Source organism: Paroedura picta, chromosome 5, assembly GCF_049243985.1.
Source record: "Paroedura picta isolate Pp20150507F chromosome 5, Ppicta_v3.0, whole genome shotgun sequence".
NCBI classification, from domain to species: Eukaryota; Metazoa; Chordata; class Lepidosauria; order Squamata; family Gekkonidae; genus Paroedura; species Paroedura picta.
The window spans coordinates 31,273,711-31,291,562 of record NC_135373.1 but is presented as its reverse complement, the minus strand read 5'-3'; the positions used below and the strand labels follow the sequence as shown (position 1 = coordinate 31,291,562).

Genomic DNA, 17,852 nt, shown 5'->3' with positions numbered 1-17,852 from the left:
ATGCCCCTTTTTGAACACTATTTGGAAGCGATGTAACAAGTTGTTCTCAGAAACAGCCTCTCCCTATTTATTCTTTAAAGACCTGCCACAAAGTTTTGAGGTGATCGGTAGCAGACTAAATTTTGTAGATTGCGAAGACAATACAGTTGTCCACTCTTGTGGGAAAGTGCGTGTGTTACTAACCTGGGGGCAAAGTCTGGCAAGTAGAGGGGCCCATCAGTTGATATGGATTTTGAAGCATTCTGGCAGGATCAAGTCTTTCCCCAGGGACTTACACATGCTACCAGTGACACTGGATGCTCATAAATCTCTGGCTTTACTTCCTCACTGTCAAGGCTCATCAGGTAAGGCTTGTACCAAGTAGCCACCTGAATCGTGGACCTATGCCTGTGGTCCCGTGCTTACCACTTAGGGATATCAGATTCCAAAATCCTAGTTCATTCTTACTACTCAAAGCCACCTGAAGACACTTCCAATAACATATGGCAAAATCCCGTTTCTTTTTTCTTTTCTTCTAGAAACAGCTCTTTATACTGACTTTTGACCTTCCTGAAAAGCTGGATTAAATTTAGATGAAGGCAGAGTGAAAATTGGTGGAAGGAACAGTAACAATCTGAGGTAGGCAGGTGACACCACTTACTGCCAGAAAATAATGATGTTAACCGACTACTGATGAAGGTTAAAGTAGAAAGTATTAAGAAGTAGCTACTACTAGGAAATTACACAACTTTGAGGCATGTAGAAACTGAAATGGCTCAAGATTTTTTTATTCCTTGACTCTGTCATCAATCTCCAAAGGGAGATTGAAATCAAGAAATCAGAAAGAGACTGAGCCTGGGCAGGGCAGCCATGAAGGAGCTAGAAAAGATCCTTAAGTGTTAAGGAAGCGTCACTGGAGAAATAGATAATTCATATTTTAATTTCCCCCCATTTCCGAGTATGGGTTTGAAAACTGGACAGTGGGGAAAGCAGACAGGAGGGAAGTTGATGCATATGAAATGTGGTGTTAGAAGGGAGTTTTACCATGGACCACCAAAAAGACAAATAAGTGGGTTTTGATGAGACACAGAAGTTGCAATCTCACAAACTTTTGAGATGGCAGGGTTAGGAGAACACACAGATGCTACAGTCTCCAGCACTCTTATACACCACAGGCCCTTCTCTTTTTCATTTAATATATGGGATATGTTTGTGAACAAGTATTTCTGCCCAAACTTACGTAGCATCATAATAAGGGCCCTTATGGGAGTGTTACCGTGACTGTTACTTATGTGCTCGCATGTATGTGACTTTGAGGATGTTCTGCATAGGGCTAATCTCACAGGCCTTCCAAAAAAAGTGAAATTCACAGTACTAGCCATGTAAGACATAGAGGAATCAAGGCACCTGTTGTGTTGTTGTATGACTTGTTTTGAAACTGGAAAAACATCCCCACGCCACAGAGATCAGTTCCACTGGAGAAAATGGATGCTTTGGAGGGTGGTTTCTATGGCATTGTAACCCATTTAGGTTCCTGTCCTCCATCTACAACTTGTGCTGGAAGCTTGGGGGAGGGGGGGCTGGCAACTCTAGCACCAGAAAGAAAAGCAATAGAGAACACTCCTGCCTATGAATAATTTGGTAGCAACCAAAAATGAAACAAGAAATGCAGATAAAGGTCTGTGCAAGTGATCATGACCTTTTGGAAGCAATAACTTGGAAGGCCATTATGGAGGGGATTTCCGCACCCTTTAAGTGGAGTGTCATGCCAGTCAAATGCAAGCTGAATATTCTGGCCCTTTCACATGACATCGCCCACATCCAGCATCTGGCCCGCTGACTGCTTGCTACATCCTCATTTTGAAGCGCTTCTCTGGGAATCTCAAAAAGTGGATTCACCACCCTAAAAAGCACTAGTGACCAGAGAGCAACCAGCAGAAGGAAGGTAGACGACTCAAATGTGCTAAAGTCGTCTGCAGCATCCCGCTCTCGCTCCCGCCTCCCTCTCCCTTGTTCCCGGGGATGAGAAGTACTTTTTTTAAATGGCAAATTTCCTGAAGCAACGAACAGGTGGACACATGTGTAGGTGATGCCAGAAATAAAAGAATATTTCATTCAACAAAGTTTGCCTCTCAAAAGCCCCCCCCCCAATATCAGGAATGATATGAATTTACTAATTTATCAAAAGACTCGGCCGCTTCAGCATCCATGGAAGTCAATGTCACCATAGACTATAGTGGGAATGTTGGCATTCCCACTTTTCCTGAGGCCTGGTGGGGTGGGAGTTTGAGGTACAGTCTCCTCCTCTTCAGGGTAGCCCCAGGAGGCTCTTCCCCGACTCCCCTCCAAATTTCAAAATGATTGGTCCAAGGTGTCCATGTCTAGGGGCTCCTGAAGATGTTGACCTCATCCCTCCATTATATCCAAGGACACCGTCTTCAGGAGCCCTTAGATGTGGAACCCTTGGACCAATCATTTTGAAATGAAGAGCCTCCCAGAGCTATCCTGAAAGTTTGGAAGCTGTAGATCAAAAAGGCACAGAGAAAGGCGGGAACACTGACATTCCCATTCTAGTCTATGGCGCCATTGATTCCATGGGCACCAAAGCCAAAGCAGCCAAAGCAATCCCTTTGTGCACAAGCCTACTTGTGATCCTATAAGGGGTGGTGTTCAAAAGCATTATCATAGAATCATAGAGTTGGAAGGGGCCATACATGCCATCTAGTCCAACCCCCTGCTCAATGCAGGATCAGCCCAAAGCATCCTAAAGCATCCAAGAAAAGTGTGTATCCAACCTTTGTTTGAAGACTGCCAGTGAGGGGGAGCTCACCACCTCCTTAGGCAGCCTATGCCACTGCTGAACCACTCTGACTATTCATCAATGATTCTATGAATACGCATTGCAATGGAGAATACGATTTTAAAAATTAGCGGGTGTTGCAGGACCTTTAAACTGTAGAAGAGTTTAAAGAGTTGCCTGAATTGATTGACAGGCAGAAGCATGATGTGTATAAGGCGTGTTGCTCTCGTCTGCCTCTTCCAGCCGCAAGTGAGGAGTGTAATATGTGCAAAAAGAAGGCAGACAAAGGTGAGAAAACAAAAAGGTGAGGAGGGGGGGGGGGACGACGATATAATGATGTGCTTTGCCATTCTTCTGGCATGACACGATTTCTACTAATGTGTGGAAATGCCCTTAGTATCCTTATGAACCATCTCTCTGTCATCTCAAAGGGCTCTCACAACTTTGAAGTTCTTTCCCTCCTCCAATTTTGATCATGAGCAAAGGCATCCTTAACAACCCAACTTGCATTTTCTGTTGAGATCTTCCCCTCCGAAGCCATACTGAATTTGGCAGTGCTTTCATAGCATTCCCCTTTGCTTCTCTGGTAGAAGAAATTTATTAAACTCCCATGCACCCCCCCAAAAAAGAAGGAGCTCCACAGGATTCCCCCCTTGAAACTCATTTTGCTTCTTTTTTTAAATTACCCTACAAACTTCAAATCGTCTGCTTTTGCAAAAGAAACCCGATACCAGTATTTTGAGGCTATTTCCTCTCCCCAGATCACTAATCTTATCACTCTGCAAAAGCTCTCTCCCAAGATTCTTTCTGCCATCATAAATTGTTTATCAGCCAGATCCAAGTCTAAGGCATAGCCAACCCACTATTTTATCTCCAGGACACAAGAAAGTCGAACGTAACATGTGTTTTGCTTTCCACAAATAATAGCAACAGTCTCACATCAGAACAAAGTTGCATCCTTGAGTCCAAAAAACTTTAATTCTGGCTATTAGCTTTCTTGCACATGCACAGTACTCCAGATACATTGAAACAGGTCTTCCTCAATAATAATAATAATAATAATCATCTAAAATGGAGAGGGTTAGCTGCAAGGATTAAAGCCAAGATGCATAAGTAACCAAGCAGTAAGTCTAGCTAAGATTGGATTAAGGCGTTTTAAAGACCTGCGAATAGCTGCAAGTTAGGGTACAGATAATTAAAGAGTTAACAAACAGATGTGAGAATTAAGTTTGAGTCTAGTCGCACTTTTAAAACCGATAAAGTTTAATTCTGAGTATAATTGAGAACTGAGTGATGTAGCGTGCGTAGTAGCTCTGTTAAGTTTTGGGGTTCCATTGTCCTGAGTGTAGTAATTCAGGAATCTGTTCCAGCCAGTTTCTGAAATTCCTTTGTACTAAAACAGTTACTTTGAAGTCCCCTATTGAGTACCTTGGAAGTCTGAAATGTTCACCGACAGGTTTCCAAATCTTGTGATTCTTCATGTCAGATTTGTGCCCATTTATCCTTTAGCATAGGATTTGACCTGTTTGTCCTATGTAGAGCACGGGTAGTCAACCTGTGGCCCTCCAGATGTTCATGGACTACAATTCCCATGAGCCCCTGCCAGCAAACGCTGGCAGGGGCTCATGGGAATTGTAGTCCATGAACATCTGGAGGGCCACAGGTTGACTACCCCTGATGTAGAACTGAAGGGCACTGCTAGCATATACAATGTTAGAAGATGAGCAAGTTAATATGCTTGAGATAGTATACCTGATGCTGTGGACCAGTGATTGTGTTGGCTGGGTATAAGTGAAAACAAAATTGGCATCTTGAGTTTATTATCAGTGTCCATGTTCAAACTAGATGTATTATTGTGGATGTAAGAGCTGTTTAAGACTGGGCAGGTTGTCTGTATGTAAAAAAAGGTTGGCCTCCCTCAGTACTTGTGCAGGAGACCTGTCATTATCCAGATTATCCAACAGAGCAGTGGTTCTCAACCTTGGGGTCCCAACCCCATTTGGGGTTGCCTGTCCCCTTCCCACAGGGTCACCATGTTGGTTGCCACCACCGTGGCCTGCAGCAGCGGGGGTAGTAGGTGGCGGGCGGAGGCGCCGGATCCAGGGCACTGGCCACCTCCGGATTGTTGTGAGCCTGCGCATGCCGCCCCCGCCGCCACAGTTGGAGTCGTGGCGTGAGGGCGGTTGAGAACCGCTGCAATAGAGGTTGTAAATCACTGATGAGTTGAAGTATTTTGAGTTTGTCACCACTAGTGGTGTTCAGTTATTGCCTGTTTGGGGCCTGTTCTGCAACCAATTTTCTCTCAGAACCATTCTGACTTTGTCAAGCTGATTCATGGCTTCATCAGGTTCATATTTCAGTTCTAAAAAGGTTTGTTGTATATCCCTTACAACATTATCATCATATCTGATCATGAGTTTAGATTGGAGTTACCCTGGAAAGGAGCACACTGTTGGTTACCTTCTCCATAAAAAGCCTACTTCATTCCATCGGATTATTCAGGGTCAATGAGCAGACTTGCACAATGGCCCGTTTCAATTTCTCTTGGTGTAGTGGTTAAGAGCAGTGGCCGCTAATCTAGAGAACCGGGTTTGATTCCCCACTCCTCCAAATGCAGCCAGCTAGGTGATCTTGGGCTAGTCATGGTTATCTCAGACCTCTGTGTCACTGACCTCACAGGGTGAGGAGAGGAAAGGTAGGAGACTGTAAGTAGCTTTGACACTCCTATGGGTAGTGAAAGCAGGATACAAATCCCAGCTCTTCTTTGCTGCAGGTATACTGTAAGAGGTTTTCTTCGCTTTCTTCTTGAGATGAAGTGAAAATGATGGATGTTCTAGATTGTCTTTCAAACTCGGTACATCAGCTTTAGCCATAGGTATTCCACCAAATAAATAAACAAACTATCACAAATTTCATTCACCCATGACAACTTCTGCTAGTTCCACAATGCTTCACACCCAAGTTGCAATTACCCAACAAAGTTTCATACAAGACTCTGTAACACTGTTGTTTCCCACCATTTCTTCATTCTTTTTGGTTGAAAGACCTATACTTAAGAACTTCCTTTTCAAGTGATCTATGTGAGTCTCCAAACCTTGTAACTATAGATCCCATCTCCATGGAGTAGACTAGCCAATTAAATTAAACCTGACTCCCAGTACACAAATATATCATAAGAAGATCTCTCCCCTCAGTGGGAATAATTTATGCTATCACTTTCAACCCCATCTCCTCAGCTTTATATCTTATACAACTTATTCAGAGCCAGCTTGGTGTAGTGGTTAGCAATGCCAACTTCTAATCTGGCGAGTTGAGTTTGATTCCCCACTGCTCCACATGCAGCCATCTGGGTAACCTTGGGCTCACCACAGCACTGATAGAGCTGGTCTGACGGAGCAGTAATATCAGGGCTCCCTCAGACTCACCTACCTCACAGGGTGTCTGTTGCGGGAACAGGAAAGGGGATTGTAAGCCGCGCTGAGACTCCTCTGGTAGAGAAAACCAGCATGCAAGAACCAACTCTTCGTCTTCACCTGATGCTTGCAACAAATACGGGTCAAAAACGAAGCCTTTCCTCACTTTGCTGCATTAACAACTCTGCATGGTCCACTGCAGTGGCCTTGTTTGTTTATTTATTTATTATTTGATTCTCAGACATTCTGGCTCATGGCAGTTTACAACACTGTATAATAAAACAGTAAAATCACAATTCATAAAACATCCTAATATTGCACAAATCCCAAGATGGTGGTAACAAATTTAATTCACCCAGACCTCTAATGCTATTCAATCAGATGTTGGAACAGCTGAGGATGGTGGTACTGATTACTTTCAATCAGTACATGCCAAGGCTAGATCGTTTTGTTGTGCTGCCTACTCTGGATGTATTTGTGCATCGCTCCTGACAAAGCAACACAGCAGAGTTACCATCCTTCAGAGTTGAGGATGATCTAAGTCGGGGTCGTCAACCCCCGGTCCGTGGCCTGGTACCGGGCCGTGAAGGCCTCGGTACTGGGCCGCCAGCGGCCACGCCTACCTCTCCCCCCCCCCCCGCAGCGAGAAGCGGCCGCTTTGCTTGTGGCCCAGCTAGCTTCTCGCTGCGAGGGGGGGATAAGAGGCAGGCGCAGCCGCCAGCATGTCAGCGGATGCAAACGTGCATGCGTGGCAGCTCTGCACATGCACGTTTGTGTGAAGCTGCCAGGGGGGGCAAACATGCGTTTGCGTGGCGCTGCCGTGTGTACCATTTGCACCTGGGCCCCCGGCTCTCCCTCACCCCCAGAAGCAGTCCTCAGGAAAAGGTTGGGGATCGCTGATAAATGTCTCTGTACAAGTCACTGTGGCAGGCTTGCTTTCAGTCAATGAAAGGACATGACTCAAGCAGAGATACAGAGATTGGAGTCTTGAATGGTGTCCAAGTAAAGGTGAGAGAGCACCAATGAAAGCAGTTCAGAGAATCAGCACACACCAGCTATCAAAAGTCTTGCCAAGACAGCAACAATTTTGAAAACATTTCCATTGCTGCTAAACAGCACGGAGCATAATGCCATTGGAATGAACACAAACATGGAAAAATATAAATTTCAGTTCTTGAAGGACCATCTCCTGGAAAGCAAAATAATCTGAAACTGTTTTTGGCACTTATAGTTGCCTCAGCATCTTACCTAGAAATGCAACAACACCAACTAAGAAATCTAATATGACAGCAATAGAATGCCATCTCTGCCATCTCATTTAGTTTAATCAAATACATTTGGCTTCACACAGAATGGGTGCTACAAGTTAAAATGCTCCATACTTTTGCCCAGGTCAAAACAGCTAGTCATAGGTGGGATCCTTGAGACCTAAGTTGACAGTACAGCAGAAGAACATAACTTGGTGTGCAAATTCTAAATCCATTCTTCACTGTTTGTTCCAATGGCTCTTCTTCCTGGAATCAGGGGTACTGATCTGCTTGGAAGATGCAAGGCACTTTGCCTGCAACTGCTCCAACCAATTCCAGTCCCACTGGATGACAACTTTGTACCATGGATACACAGTGGGGCCAACTGGGGCTTGCCTACCTATGGGAGTGGTTTGTGAGCTTCAGGTATTCAACACCATGTGCTCAATGTTCCTTTTGGGAAGGGGGTTCAAGGCACAATGCTAACTACTTTGCATGCAGTCAATCTAGTGTTGAATTCCCAGTATGGACAGTCCATGAACACACTTTGTGTCGCTGTCAACTTGGAAGTTCTTCTTAAATAATCTTGATACAACCAGACATTAGCTTAAGACCCTTCTCTTTGGTCACAAGATAATACTGCCCAAAGATAAAATATACCTTTGAATGCAAAAGTCTATGCAGAACCCAAAATCCTTTTCAAGCCCCAACCACTCTCTTTATTAAGCCCTGAGTTCTAGAAACAAAGAAACTAAAAAGAAAAACGTTTTACCCCATTGCTATTTTACATTACAAAATGAAAGCCATGCTTATCTATGTTACATTTAAATTATATTTTCATTTGTAATAACCAACAAAGTATTGGTTGTGATATGCTGTCAAGTCACAGAGAACTTACAGTGACCCTGTAGGGCAGCCTTTCGCACCTTTTTTTCCATTGAGAAACCCCTGAAATGCTCCTCAGGCTTTGAGAAACCACAGAAGTGGTGTAATCATGCAGAATATGGCCGGGAAGCATGGCTTTGTATGTGCCCCGCAGGGACCCTCCCCATGCCCTCCAGGCCCACTGGGTGGGTGGGGGGTGTCGACATGACCATATAAAAATTTAACATTAAAAAAAAATTCATTAAAATTAATTCACTGCCACATGTTTGGGAAACCGTTCCAGGGCTGTCTAGAAATCCCAGGGTTTCACAAAACCCTCATTAAGTAATGGAACAAGGATTGCATTAAGCCTGTTTTGTTGGTCACCGTAAAGAGAGCAGTGAAAAGAGAAGTCCACCAGTCTGGGAAGGCAGCCCAGGTGGGATCACATTGGGTCCAGGAGCTTTCCTAGACTTTCATTGATCTATATAAGCCCTGACTTCATCAGGCATCCCTGGAGAGGGATGGCTGCCAAAGTGATCTCAAGCAGGAGCTCTCAAGAGCTTACCCTATCCTCATGGAAAAGGTTTAGAACGTATTCATACCAAGTATGGGAGGGGACGATGTTGTTTAAAGATTCAGAATCATAGAATCATAAGAGTTGGAAGGGGCCACACAGGCCATCTAGTCCAACCCCCTGCTCAACGCAGTTTCAGCCCAAAGCATCCAAGAAAAGTGTGTATCCAACCTTTGCTTGAAGACTGCCAGTGAAGAGGAGTTCACCACCTCCTTAGGCAGCCTATTTCTCATGTAAAGCTCCTGAAACTAAAAACCCAAAATTCTCTTGTGTTGTTGGTAATTGTAGCCTGTACGAGCTGTTCCTGTTGTTTTTAATCTATATTCTTTTGCTTAGTTAGTTGGTATCATTGGTTCTTCAAATGGAAGTATTCCGCAAGCATAAGGTGACCACTGGATTCTCTATAACAGGGGTAGTCAAACTGCGGCCCTCCAGATGTCCATGGACTACAATTCCCAGAAGCCCCTGCCAGCGAATGCTGGCAGGGGCTTGTGGGAATTGTAGTCCATGGACATCTGGAGGGCCGCAGTTTGACTACCCCTGCTCTATAATCATGATGAATGGTGCGAATTTGGGATTTCAATTTACAACATTCACTGTCAAACCAAGAATGTAAATTTTTTACTTCGGGCCCTTTTCTGTATATCAGGTTAGGATCTAAATGGATCACAAATGCAAGTGATTAGATATATTATCATAAGATTGTACCACCTCAGAAGGATTATCATAAATGTTCCATAGAGAATTAAATGCCAACCGAATGTTAGAATTAAGTAAATGCTTTATCTTTTCAGCAGCATTTTGTGACCATGGGATCCTAGATAGTGATCTAGACAACTTCCAAGGCCATAATTGGTAGGAACAACTTTAGGGGAGAGGTGAACTTGAGGGTCAACATCAAGTGATCAGTCAATGTGGTCTCCTATACAAAAAAAACCTAAATTTGATCTCTCAAAGTAGGGGGATACAATATCTAGTCTATCACACTGCTACCTCTCCCAAAAGCAAATGTAAATTCCACTGGACAGTCATGGGGTGATAAACCATTCCGTACCATTATATCAAAGCCAATGCAAAATCTGGCCATCAAAACGCTGGTTGAGAAAGCCTGTCACAGGGTTTTCAAGACAATAAACTTTCAGAGGTGGTTTTCCAGTGCCCACCTCTGCAATAGCAACCCTGACCTTCCTTGGTGGTCTCCAAACCAAACACTACCAGAACCAGCCCAGCTTCAAAATATCTGATGAAAAACAGCAGAGAACTAGTTTACTATGTTGTTACCAGGTTTTATACCAACCTGCCTAAACACAGGTTGGGGCAGTTCACATGAGTTTACCTTCCTGCATTTTGGGCTCAAAGCCACACTATAAGGTGAAGTTGAGAGGGAGTACCTCAAGATCTTCTTGCACACTTCATGGCTAAGCAGGGATTTGAAGCCAGGTCTCCCTAAACCTAGTCCAGCACATTACTGAATGCCAGGCTCTCCCTAGCATATTACCTAGATGACAGGAGAAAGTGGAGAAAGATAATGAAAATTCCATTTCCAAATAAAAATAAGAATACTCAAATCTTTCTCGCCAAGAAGCAACAAACTGATCAAAGACCAGATTAGTTTCTGCACTGCAGAAAACAAAATATGCATTCGGCCATACGGTCTCATTAGAAGAAATCCTGCTATTTTGAAAGGAACTACAAAGCTCTTGTTTGTATTTATTTATTTATTATTGAGATGAGGTTTATAGGCCGTCTTGAGTCCGTCATCTTGGGGCAGCATACAACATTGTAGAATAAAACCAATATGTATAAATACAGTAAAATACAACATAAGCTAACAATAAATATTCTATACTGAGCCATTGCTTATTTATTCCCCTTAAGAGAAGATGGAGGAGGAAACCCAAACAGGTAGAGGAGACCCAGATGTCATTCTGGGCGTACTGGCCTCAAGCATATGTCTGGCGGATGAGCTCCGTTTTGCAAGCCCTGCAAAGTACCATCAAAGGCCCTAATGCTCTCCAGGAACTCATTCCACCAGACAGGTGACTGATCAAGGCCAGCTACACTTCGTTGTGACTGGGGCAACCAGCTGTAAGTGTCCACAACATTCTCCGGGGTAAATATTCAGACAGGCGGTTGCTTAAATACGCAGGTCCCTGAACCAAATTTGGATCTCCACTGGAGTCCAATGTAGCTGAAGAAGGACTGGTCTTATATGTATCCTCCTTGGAGTCCAGGTGTAACACACCAATGTATTTTGATTGATACACACTTCTGGGAAGTTAAGGCCTCAGGGAACACTAATGGACCAATTTTTGTGGTAGCACACATATGGATTATAGCTCCCCTTCTGGGAGACAAACCAGGCTCAAACTCACTAAATCCCACCAATCTCCATCAAGCCTACACATATCCCACAAACACCTTGCCAATCTTCATAGATAGCAGGCAACAGATCAAATTACATGTATTAAGCAACCAGAGACTCCCAACTTATCTGTGGGGAAAAAGAAGGATGTCCACAGACATTCTAAACTGCTGTGGGAAGAGCTGGGTTTCAATGGCAAGTTCAATCCACGGCGAGCAACCACTGCTCTAGACTTCTGACGGAGACCCTGGAGAGCTGCCACCAGTCGGAGTAGACAACACTAGCCCTCACTGATCCAATGGTCTCACGGACGCTGATGGAGCTCCAAGCACCATGGGCTCCATGTTCCTTTGGGGGAGGGCGATCTACTTTGCATGCAGCAAGTCTAGAGTTCAATACCCAGCACCTACAGCTAAACGTAAGCAGCGTGAGAAATATGAAAGATCTCGGTCTCAAAATCAAGTAGACAACACTGGCCTGAACAGACCCAACAGTCTCAATGAGCTTCATTCCTTCATCACCAACCTTAGCAATGGTTCGGTGAGAAGGGAGAAGAGATCCAATCCCCAAGATGTTCAGTCAACAGGACAAGGGAGTAAGCAAGAAGAGAGGCCTCTAAGAGGCTGGAGAGCCGCTGCCCATCAGAGTAGCCTCGGTATAAGGGAGCCTCGTGCATGCAGTGCTCCTTTGGGGAAGAGGGCCTTGTCGTTTAACAGCAGAGCACACAGAAAGGCCCAGGTTCGCAGAAGATGCAACACAATCCTCCGCCCCAAGAGAGCTCGGTTGAGTGGAGAGCCGCTGCCAGCCAGAGCGGGCAATGCCGAACTCGACAGACCCCACCATTGTGATTCGTTACGATGCACCCACGAGGCGGTCACCAAAACAGGATCGAGGGCGGGAGCCCCCCGGGATCGATCACGGACCCCCCCGCACGATCCACGGAACCTCAGCCCCCCAAAGGCCACTATGGGCGGCGACCCTTCCTCCCGAAGAACACCCTGGGCACCGGGAGGGAGGGAACCCGGCCGGGCCGGTGCATAACAAACCGTCCGCCCGGGAGGAAAAGGAGCCTCCCTCTCCCCTCCGCCCCGGAGCCCGGCAACCGCTTCTCCCCCGCCCCCGCCACGAGCAGGACCCCCGCGCCGCTCCCCCCACACGCCCTGCGACCCCCGGCTCCGCTCTGCGCCGGGCCCGCCCCGCTCACCTGACAGAAGCCCCGGCAATAGGCGCCCGACGAGGCCGCCGACCTCTCCTGGTCGCTCAGCTCGGCCTGCAGCTGCCACAGGCGGTTGCGGAGGCCGGCGGACAGCCGCTGCATCTCCGGCGCCAGGGCCGCGTCAGCCTCGGCGTCCGCCATCTGCACCCGGCCCCACCGCGCGTAGGCAACCCTCACGTGACCCGCTGACCGCATCGGCCGAGGACGGCCTCACGTGACCACGCCCGCTCCCTTCCCGAGCCGGAGAGAGAAGGAGGTCGCCGATTGGCCGCCGGCGGTGACGCCATTATCGCGCGCGCTGAGGGCGCGTTCGTTTGGGGGGTGGGCGGGTGGGAGGGGACGGTTGGTGTGTTGTTGTTTGTTTGTTTTTTAAACAAAAACCGTTTCTAGTTCACCGAATTCCGTTAAGACCGTTTCCTCTTCCGGGCGGCGCGTGCAGGGAACCCGGCGGATGGGCGGGGAGGAGCTCGGGGGCGTGACGCTGCGGCAAGGTGGTCGAAGGCGATCCTTTCGCTTCCGCCTAGTCCAATAAATAGGTTCTAGCGAAAGCAAAGGGACGATTAGGTGGGAGTAATAAAGGAACTGGGTTTTATTTATTGGTGCGGGTTGGAGGCGTTTCGGAAGGCATTTTTAATTGTGTTTACTCGTCACGCATGGAGTGGGCGGTGGGGAAATTGTGTGTGGCTATTTTATATTACTGTATCTTAGACGGGTGTAAACCGCCTCGAGCCCGGCCGGCCTGGCAGTGAACAAATGCAATTATAAATAACATAAAATGCATCTGTAATAAATAATTAAAAGCATGGGGTTTTGTGTCCAAAGTTTGTGTGTATGGACAGATAATAGATAGGAAATTATAATAAATTATAGATTATAGATGTAGAATGTAAACTCTAGATACATGTATTTAATGTATATTTGGAAGCTGCTTAGAGCAGGACTCTGAAGACACAGTAATTTAAATAAAAATAAATATTTAAAATGTATGTATATAGTGAATAATAAATGTTTGTGCTTATTTCATTACATATATGAGCATTTATAGCTCATCTCTCTTGAGCCTATAATCATTCCAAGTAATACACGTTTTAATGTTCAGTTTAACATATTAATCTAGTGAATGATACATACATTTAATTGTTGTTTTTGACATGTGCATATAGAAATAATAAACACTTGTTCCATTTTTATTTTTTCATCTCATCTGAAATCTTTACAGACCATGTGTCTGCAAACTAAGATCACTGAATGCCATCCTCCTCAAAAGAGAAATATTAAAATCACCACATGAATGAAATACTCAAAATAAGAGACACTGCTGCTGGCAGTATAACAATGAGGAATAACAATGAAGCAGTAAGGTTGCCATGTTGTTTTGCAGTAGAAGAGCTAAATTCAAATCCAATAATTTCCAGTAGAACTAGATTCAAGTCCAATAGTTTGCAGTAGAAGAGATAGATTCAAGTCCAGTAGAACCACTGAGACAAGATTCTAGGGGTATAAGCTGAGTGTCCATGCTTTCTTTGTCAGATGGTAGTGAATATCAGACAGCAGTAAACTTTTGCCTAGAGGTCCTTCTGAAGAGTTCAGTCTTGCAATATTTTCTGAATGGTGCTGATCTCATTTCTTTTGGTAGCCCATTTCAAAGATCTGGCATTGCCACAGAGAAAGCCCAAGGTTGTATGGAACTAATCCTCTCCTCCCCACCGCTGGTATTTTCTGCTGTGATGGGCATAGTGTTCTTGAAGGTTCATACTGAATATGTTTTAAACAAGTAATTATTTTGCCTGTTAGTTACATATAATGTAAAAGAAGGGAGAGTACAAGGTAGGTCTTGGCAAAATATACATGAACAGTATCCTAAAATACCAACTTATGAGACCTCTTTATTTTCCTATGTTCCTTTCCTATTTCTAGTGCCCAAAGTTTAATGAAGGATGTAATGTGACATGGTATAGCCCATTTTCATTAGAGCTCAGTAGCTAAGCAGATTTGGTACTAGAAAAGAGCCCACCAAGGAAGACTCCAGAGGAGACTTTCTGAACCAAGGTTTCTTTGATGGCCCTGGAAGGGTTTCCCTAATGGATGGGAATTATTATTTATTTATTTGCTGTCCTCCCCCCGTGGCTCACTTTAAAACATATATATTATATTTTTAAAATATTTATATATATATATTTTACATTTATTAGGTGATATGACCAAATATGGTCATGTTGACCCACACACCCCTCCCAAAATAATTAATAATGGGCCTGGAAGGGGAAGGTCCTCAGGTGGGCATGTGCACAGCTAAGCTTCCCAACCATTTTCTGCACAATTGTGCCACTTCTGTGGTTTCTTGAACCCTGAAGAATGTTTCAGGGGTTTCTCGATAGTAAAAAAAAGTAGAGAAAGGTAGCTTTAGAGCAGTGTCTTGTGAAACCCTGGAGTTTCTTGACAGCCCTGGAAGGGTTTCCTGAATGGGTGGGAGTTAATTAATTTTAATATATATATGTTTTAATGTGTTAAACATTTATCAGGTGATATGACCCAAATGGCCAATGATAAGCCTGGAGGGGGTGGGAAGGGGAGGTTCCCCAGCTGGGCGATTTCCTGTTGTAACTTGATGGTATGTATGCATATAATGGTCAATTGCAGTAATCATAGAGTTGGAAGGGACATCCTGGGTTATGTAGTCCAACCCGCTGCACAATCCAGGAACTCACAACTACCTGCCTACCACTCACAATCCACCTAAGTTCATAACTGTTTTTTTCTTTAGATGCCTCTTTCTGGTTCTTTTTAGAGAATTCACAGTTTTCTCTATGTAAAGATGTGAGTCTGCAGTCTTGGTTATTTCTCTCTTTCTCTCTACAACGTAGTTTTGCATTGTTCACAAGAACTTGTGCTGTAATGTCAGTGAAATGGGGATTTGCCTGTAGTTGTTCTGAATTCTATTGATCTCCCCTTTTGCATTTAATAATTTAGAATCATCATCATCATAATCCAAGATTCACTTGCAGAACACACTTTTAGCCTACCAAAGCTTCCCAACCCGAATCCTCAATACTTGAAATTACAGGAGCCGCTAAAGACAGACATCTCTGCCTGAGAACCTGGAGAGCTGCTACTAATCAGAGACAACAATATTTATTTATTTTAAGAACAAAGTTTGAACCCAGTGGCCCTTTTAAGACCAACAACATTTTATTCCAGATGTAAGCTGTCATGTTTCTGACCAACACAGCTACCCAGCTGAATCTATTTAAGTGCTTAGGGCAGCTTGCAATGAGCTAAAGGCCCAACTTCATGCAGCATTTTAGTTTAAAAGTACTGAAATGAGGGGACCATTGGTTTGACTTCTTCCAGAATGCTCAGAGTGCTGTACAGAATTTCTAAAGAGCATGCAAATTGTATTTTCTGGCTTTTTAAGTACCACTGTGTTAAATTCTTTTTCCCCATGCCTGTCTTTATATATTTGCCAGCTGAGAATGTGGTTCATGTGTCTGATGAAGTGGCTGCAGCCCATGCAGGTTTCTCCCCCCATAAATCTTTTGCAATGGTCAGTCAATTCTTTTTGCTTTGTTGTGAAACCAAGAGGTTTATCCTGGTCCAATTTATCCCAAATATAACTCAAGTGCTCCACCTATGGCTGAAAGAGAATATGACATGCATTTTTATTTTGTACCAATTGTTTGGAATCTTGCCCGCTATATTTCTTCATTTATTCATATGTCAAATGGAGGGCTAACGATGAGATTAAGAACATCCAAACTATGTACATTACTGAAATTGATATGATTTTTTCCTGTAGAAAACAGGTTAATAAAACAAAAGGTTCAGAAATAAATTTGGAGTAAAAGGTTAGGGACTATACAATCTGTTATAACTAGAGTCCTACAGTGTAATATTTACATTGTTTTATTGTTTCATTCCTATGCCGCTGCTCTTTGACCAGCTAGCCTGCAGCGGCTCACTACATGTCTTATCCATTCCATAAGAACAATAAAAATCAAGCATAAACATTAAACAAACCCTCCAACCCTTTCCAACCCCCTCCCCTACCAGCTTCAAATTTGCTATCATATGTGCCCAGGAAAGATGTAATGCAGGCAGAGGAGAAGAAGAGGAAGAAGAGGAAGAAGAGTTGGTTCTTGCTGCACAGAGGCAAGCGACGGCAAATTACTTCTGTTCATCTCTTACCTGGAAAACACTATGTGGTCACCATAAATTGGCTATGATGATAGCGCTTCCTTCCACCAGAATGTACCTGTCATAGCACTGCTTGATTGGATTGTATGTTTACATTTTTTGTGGCCGGCCTTTCTCCGAATGAGTCAATACAATCCACAGAATGGGGTTTCAGTGAGCAATGCAATATGTTTAGGGATGTACAACCAGCCAGAAATATTAACATGGCACAGTAAATGCTACAAAAATGAAATGGCAGGATCCTACTTACAGCAAGCTGTGTATAAAGCATAGCCCTTGATTGTTTAGTTAATGACTTTGTATTGCTGCAAACATGTTGCCCATGTAAAAAAGTTGTCCCTTTTAAAATCTGCTCCATTGTCTTCCCTGCAATTGAGACTCACTGGCCTGTAATTTCTTGGGTTATCTCTCTTTGTTGGAAGGTTGGGATAACGTTCTCTCTCCTCCAGTCTTCTGGTGCCTCTCCAGTCCTCCAAGAGGTCCTAAAGATGATGGACAAGGGTTCTGTAAGCTCTCCAGAAAGTTCTTTGAGCACTCTTGGGGTTCACCATCTTGATATAGATTATATAGATTTGTGGAACACAATTGAGTCATACACACACTTTAGCCACAGTCTGTCTATGGTTTATTTTTAGGTCAGGCAGAATGTATCTTGAGTTCATTGTTGGCTGCTGTGGCACTATGTGTATAGTTATTTCTTTGTCTCTCAAAGTAACCTTGAATTTGTCAAAAGCAGATAGCTCCTGAATGTAGCATCTCTCCATATAAAGGAATGTACTCTTTGACACAAAGAGAGAGAAAATTGTAATAATATAGCCATCAGTGATAGGTCAGATTGTATGCCCTTCATCGTCGACCTGATTGGTCAAAGGGACAGTGAGGGAGTGAGCGTCAGGATACCTCATGATGACGTATCAAGGTCTTAAAAATGAGCTGCACTGATGCAGACTTCAGAGAATGCACCAGTTAGCTTTCTCGCCATGCTTGCAAACATGTATCCTAAATAAATCCTCTTGCTGCTTAGCTGTCTTTGTTGTGGTCTTGTAAATTTGACACTGCATGATCCATAACAATCTGAACTGAGACCTAGGTTTCCTGTCTCATTACCAACATGGAGTTTTCAATACCTACTAACCCTCTGCGTATCACATCTAATTTACTCATGTCAGCTGCCATCATTCACCTGCTATTGTCCTT

General features: G+C 44.1%; 1 protein-coding gene across 1 annotated transcript in view; it reads right to left on the bottom strand.

Moving 5' to 3' along the window:
- Positions 1-12,656, bottom strand: part of RLF (RLF zinc finger) — a 36,534-nt gene extending 23,878 nt beyond the window's left edge. Inside the window, exon 1 of the mRNA XM_077337088.1 lies at positions 12,450-12,656. Within this exon, the coding sequence (XP_077193203.1) occupies positions 12,450-12,656 (207 nt within the window). The remainder of the gene's footprint in view (positions 1-12,449) is intronic.
- Positions 12,657-17,852: the final 5,196 nt, after the last annotated feature.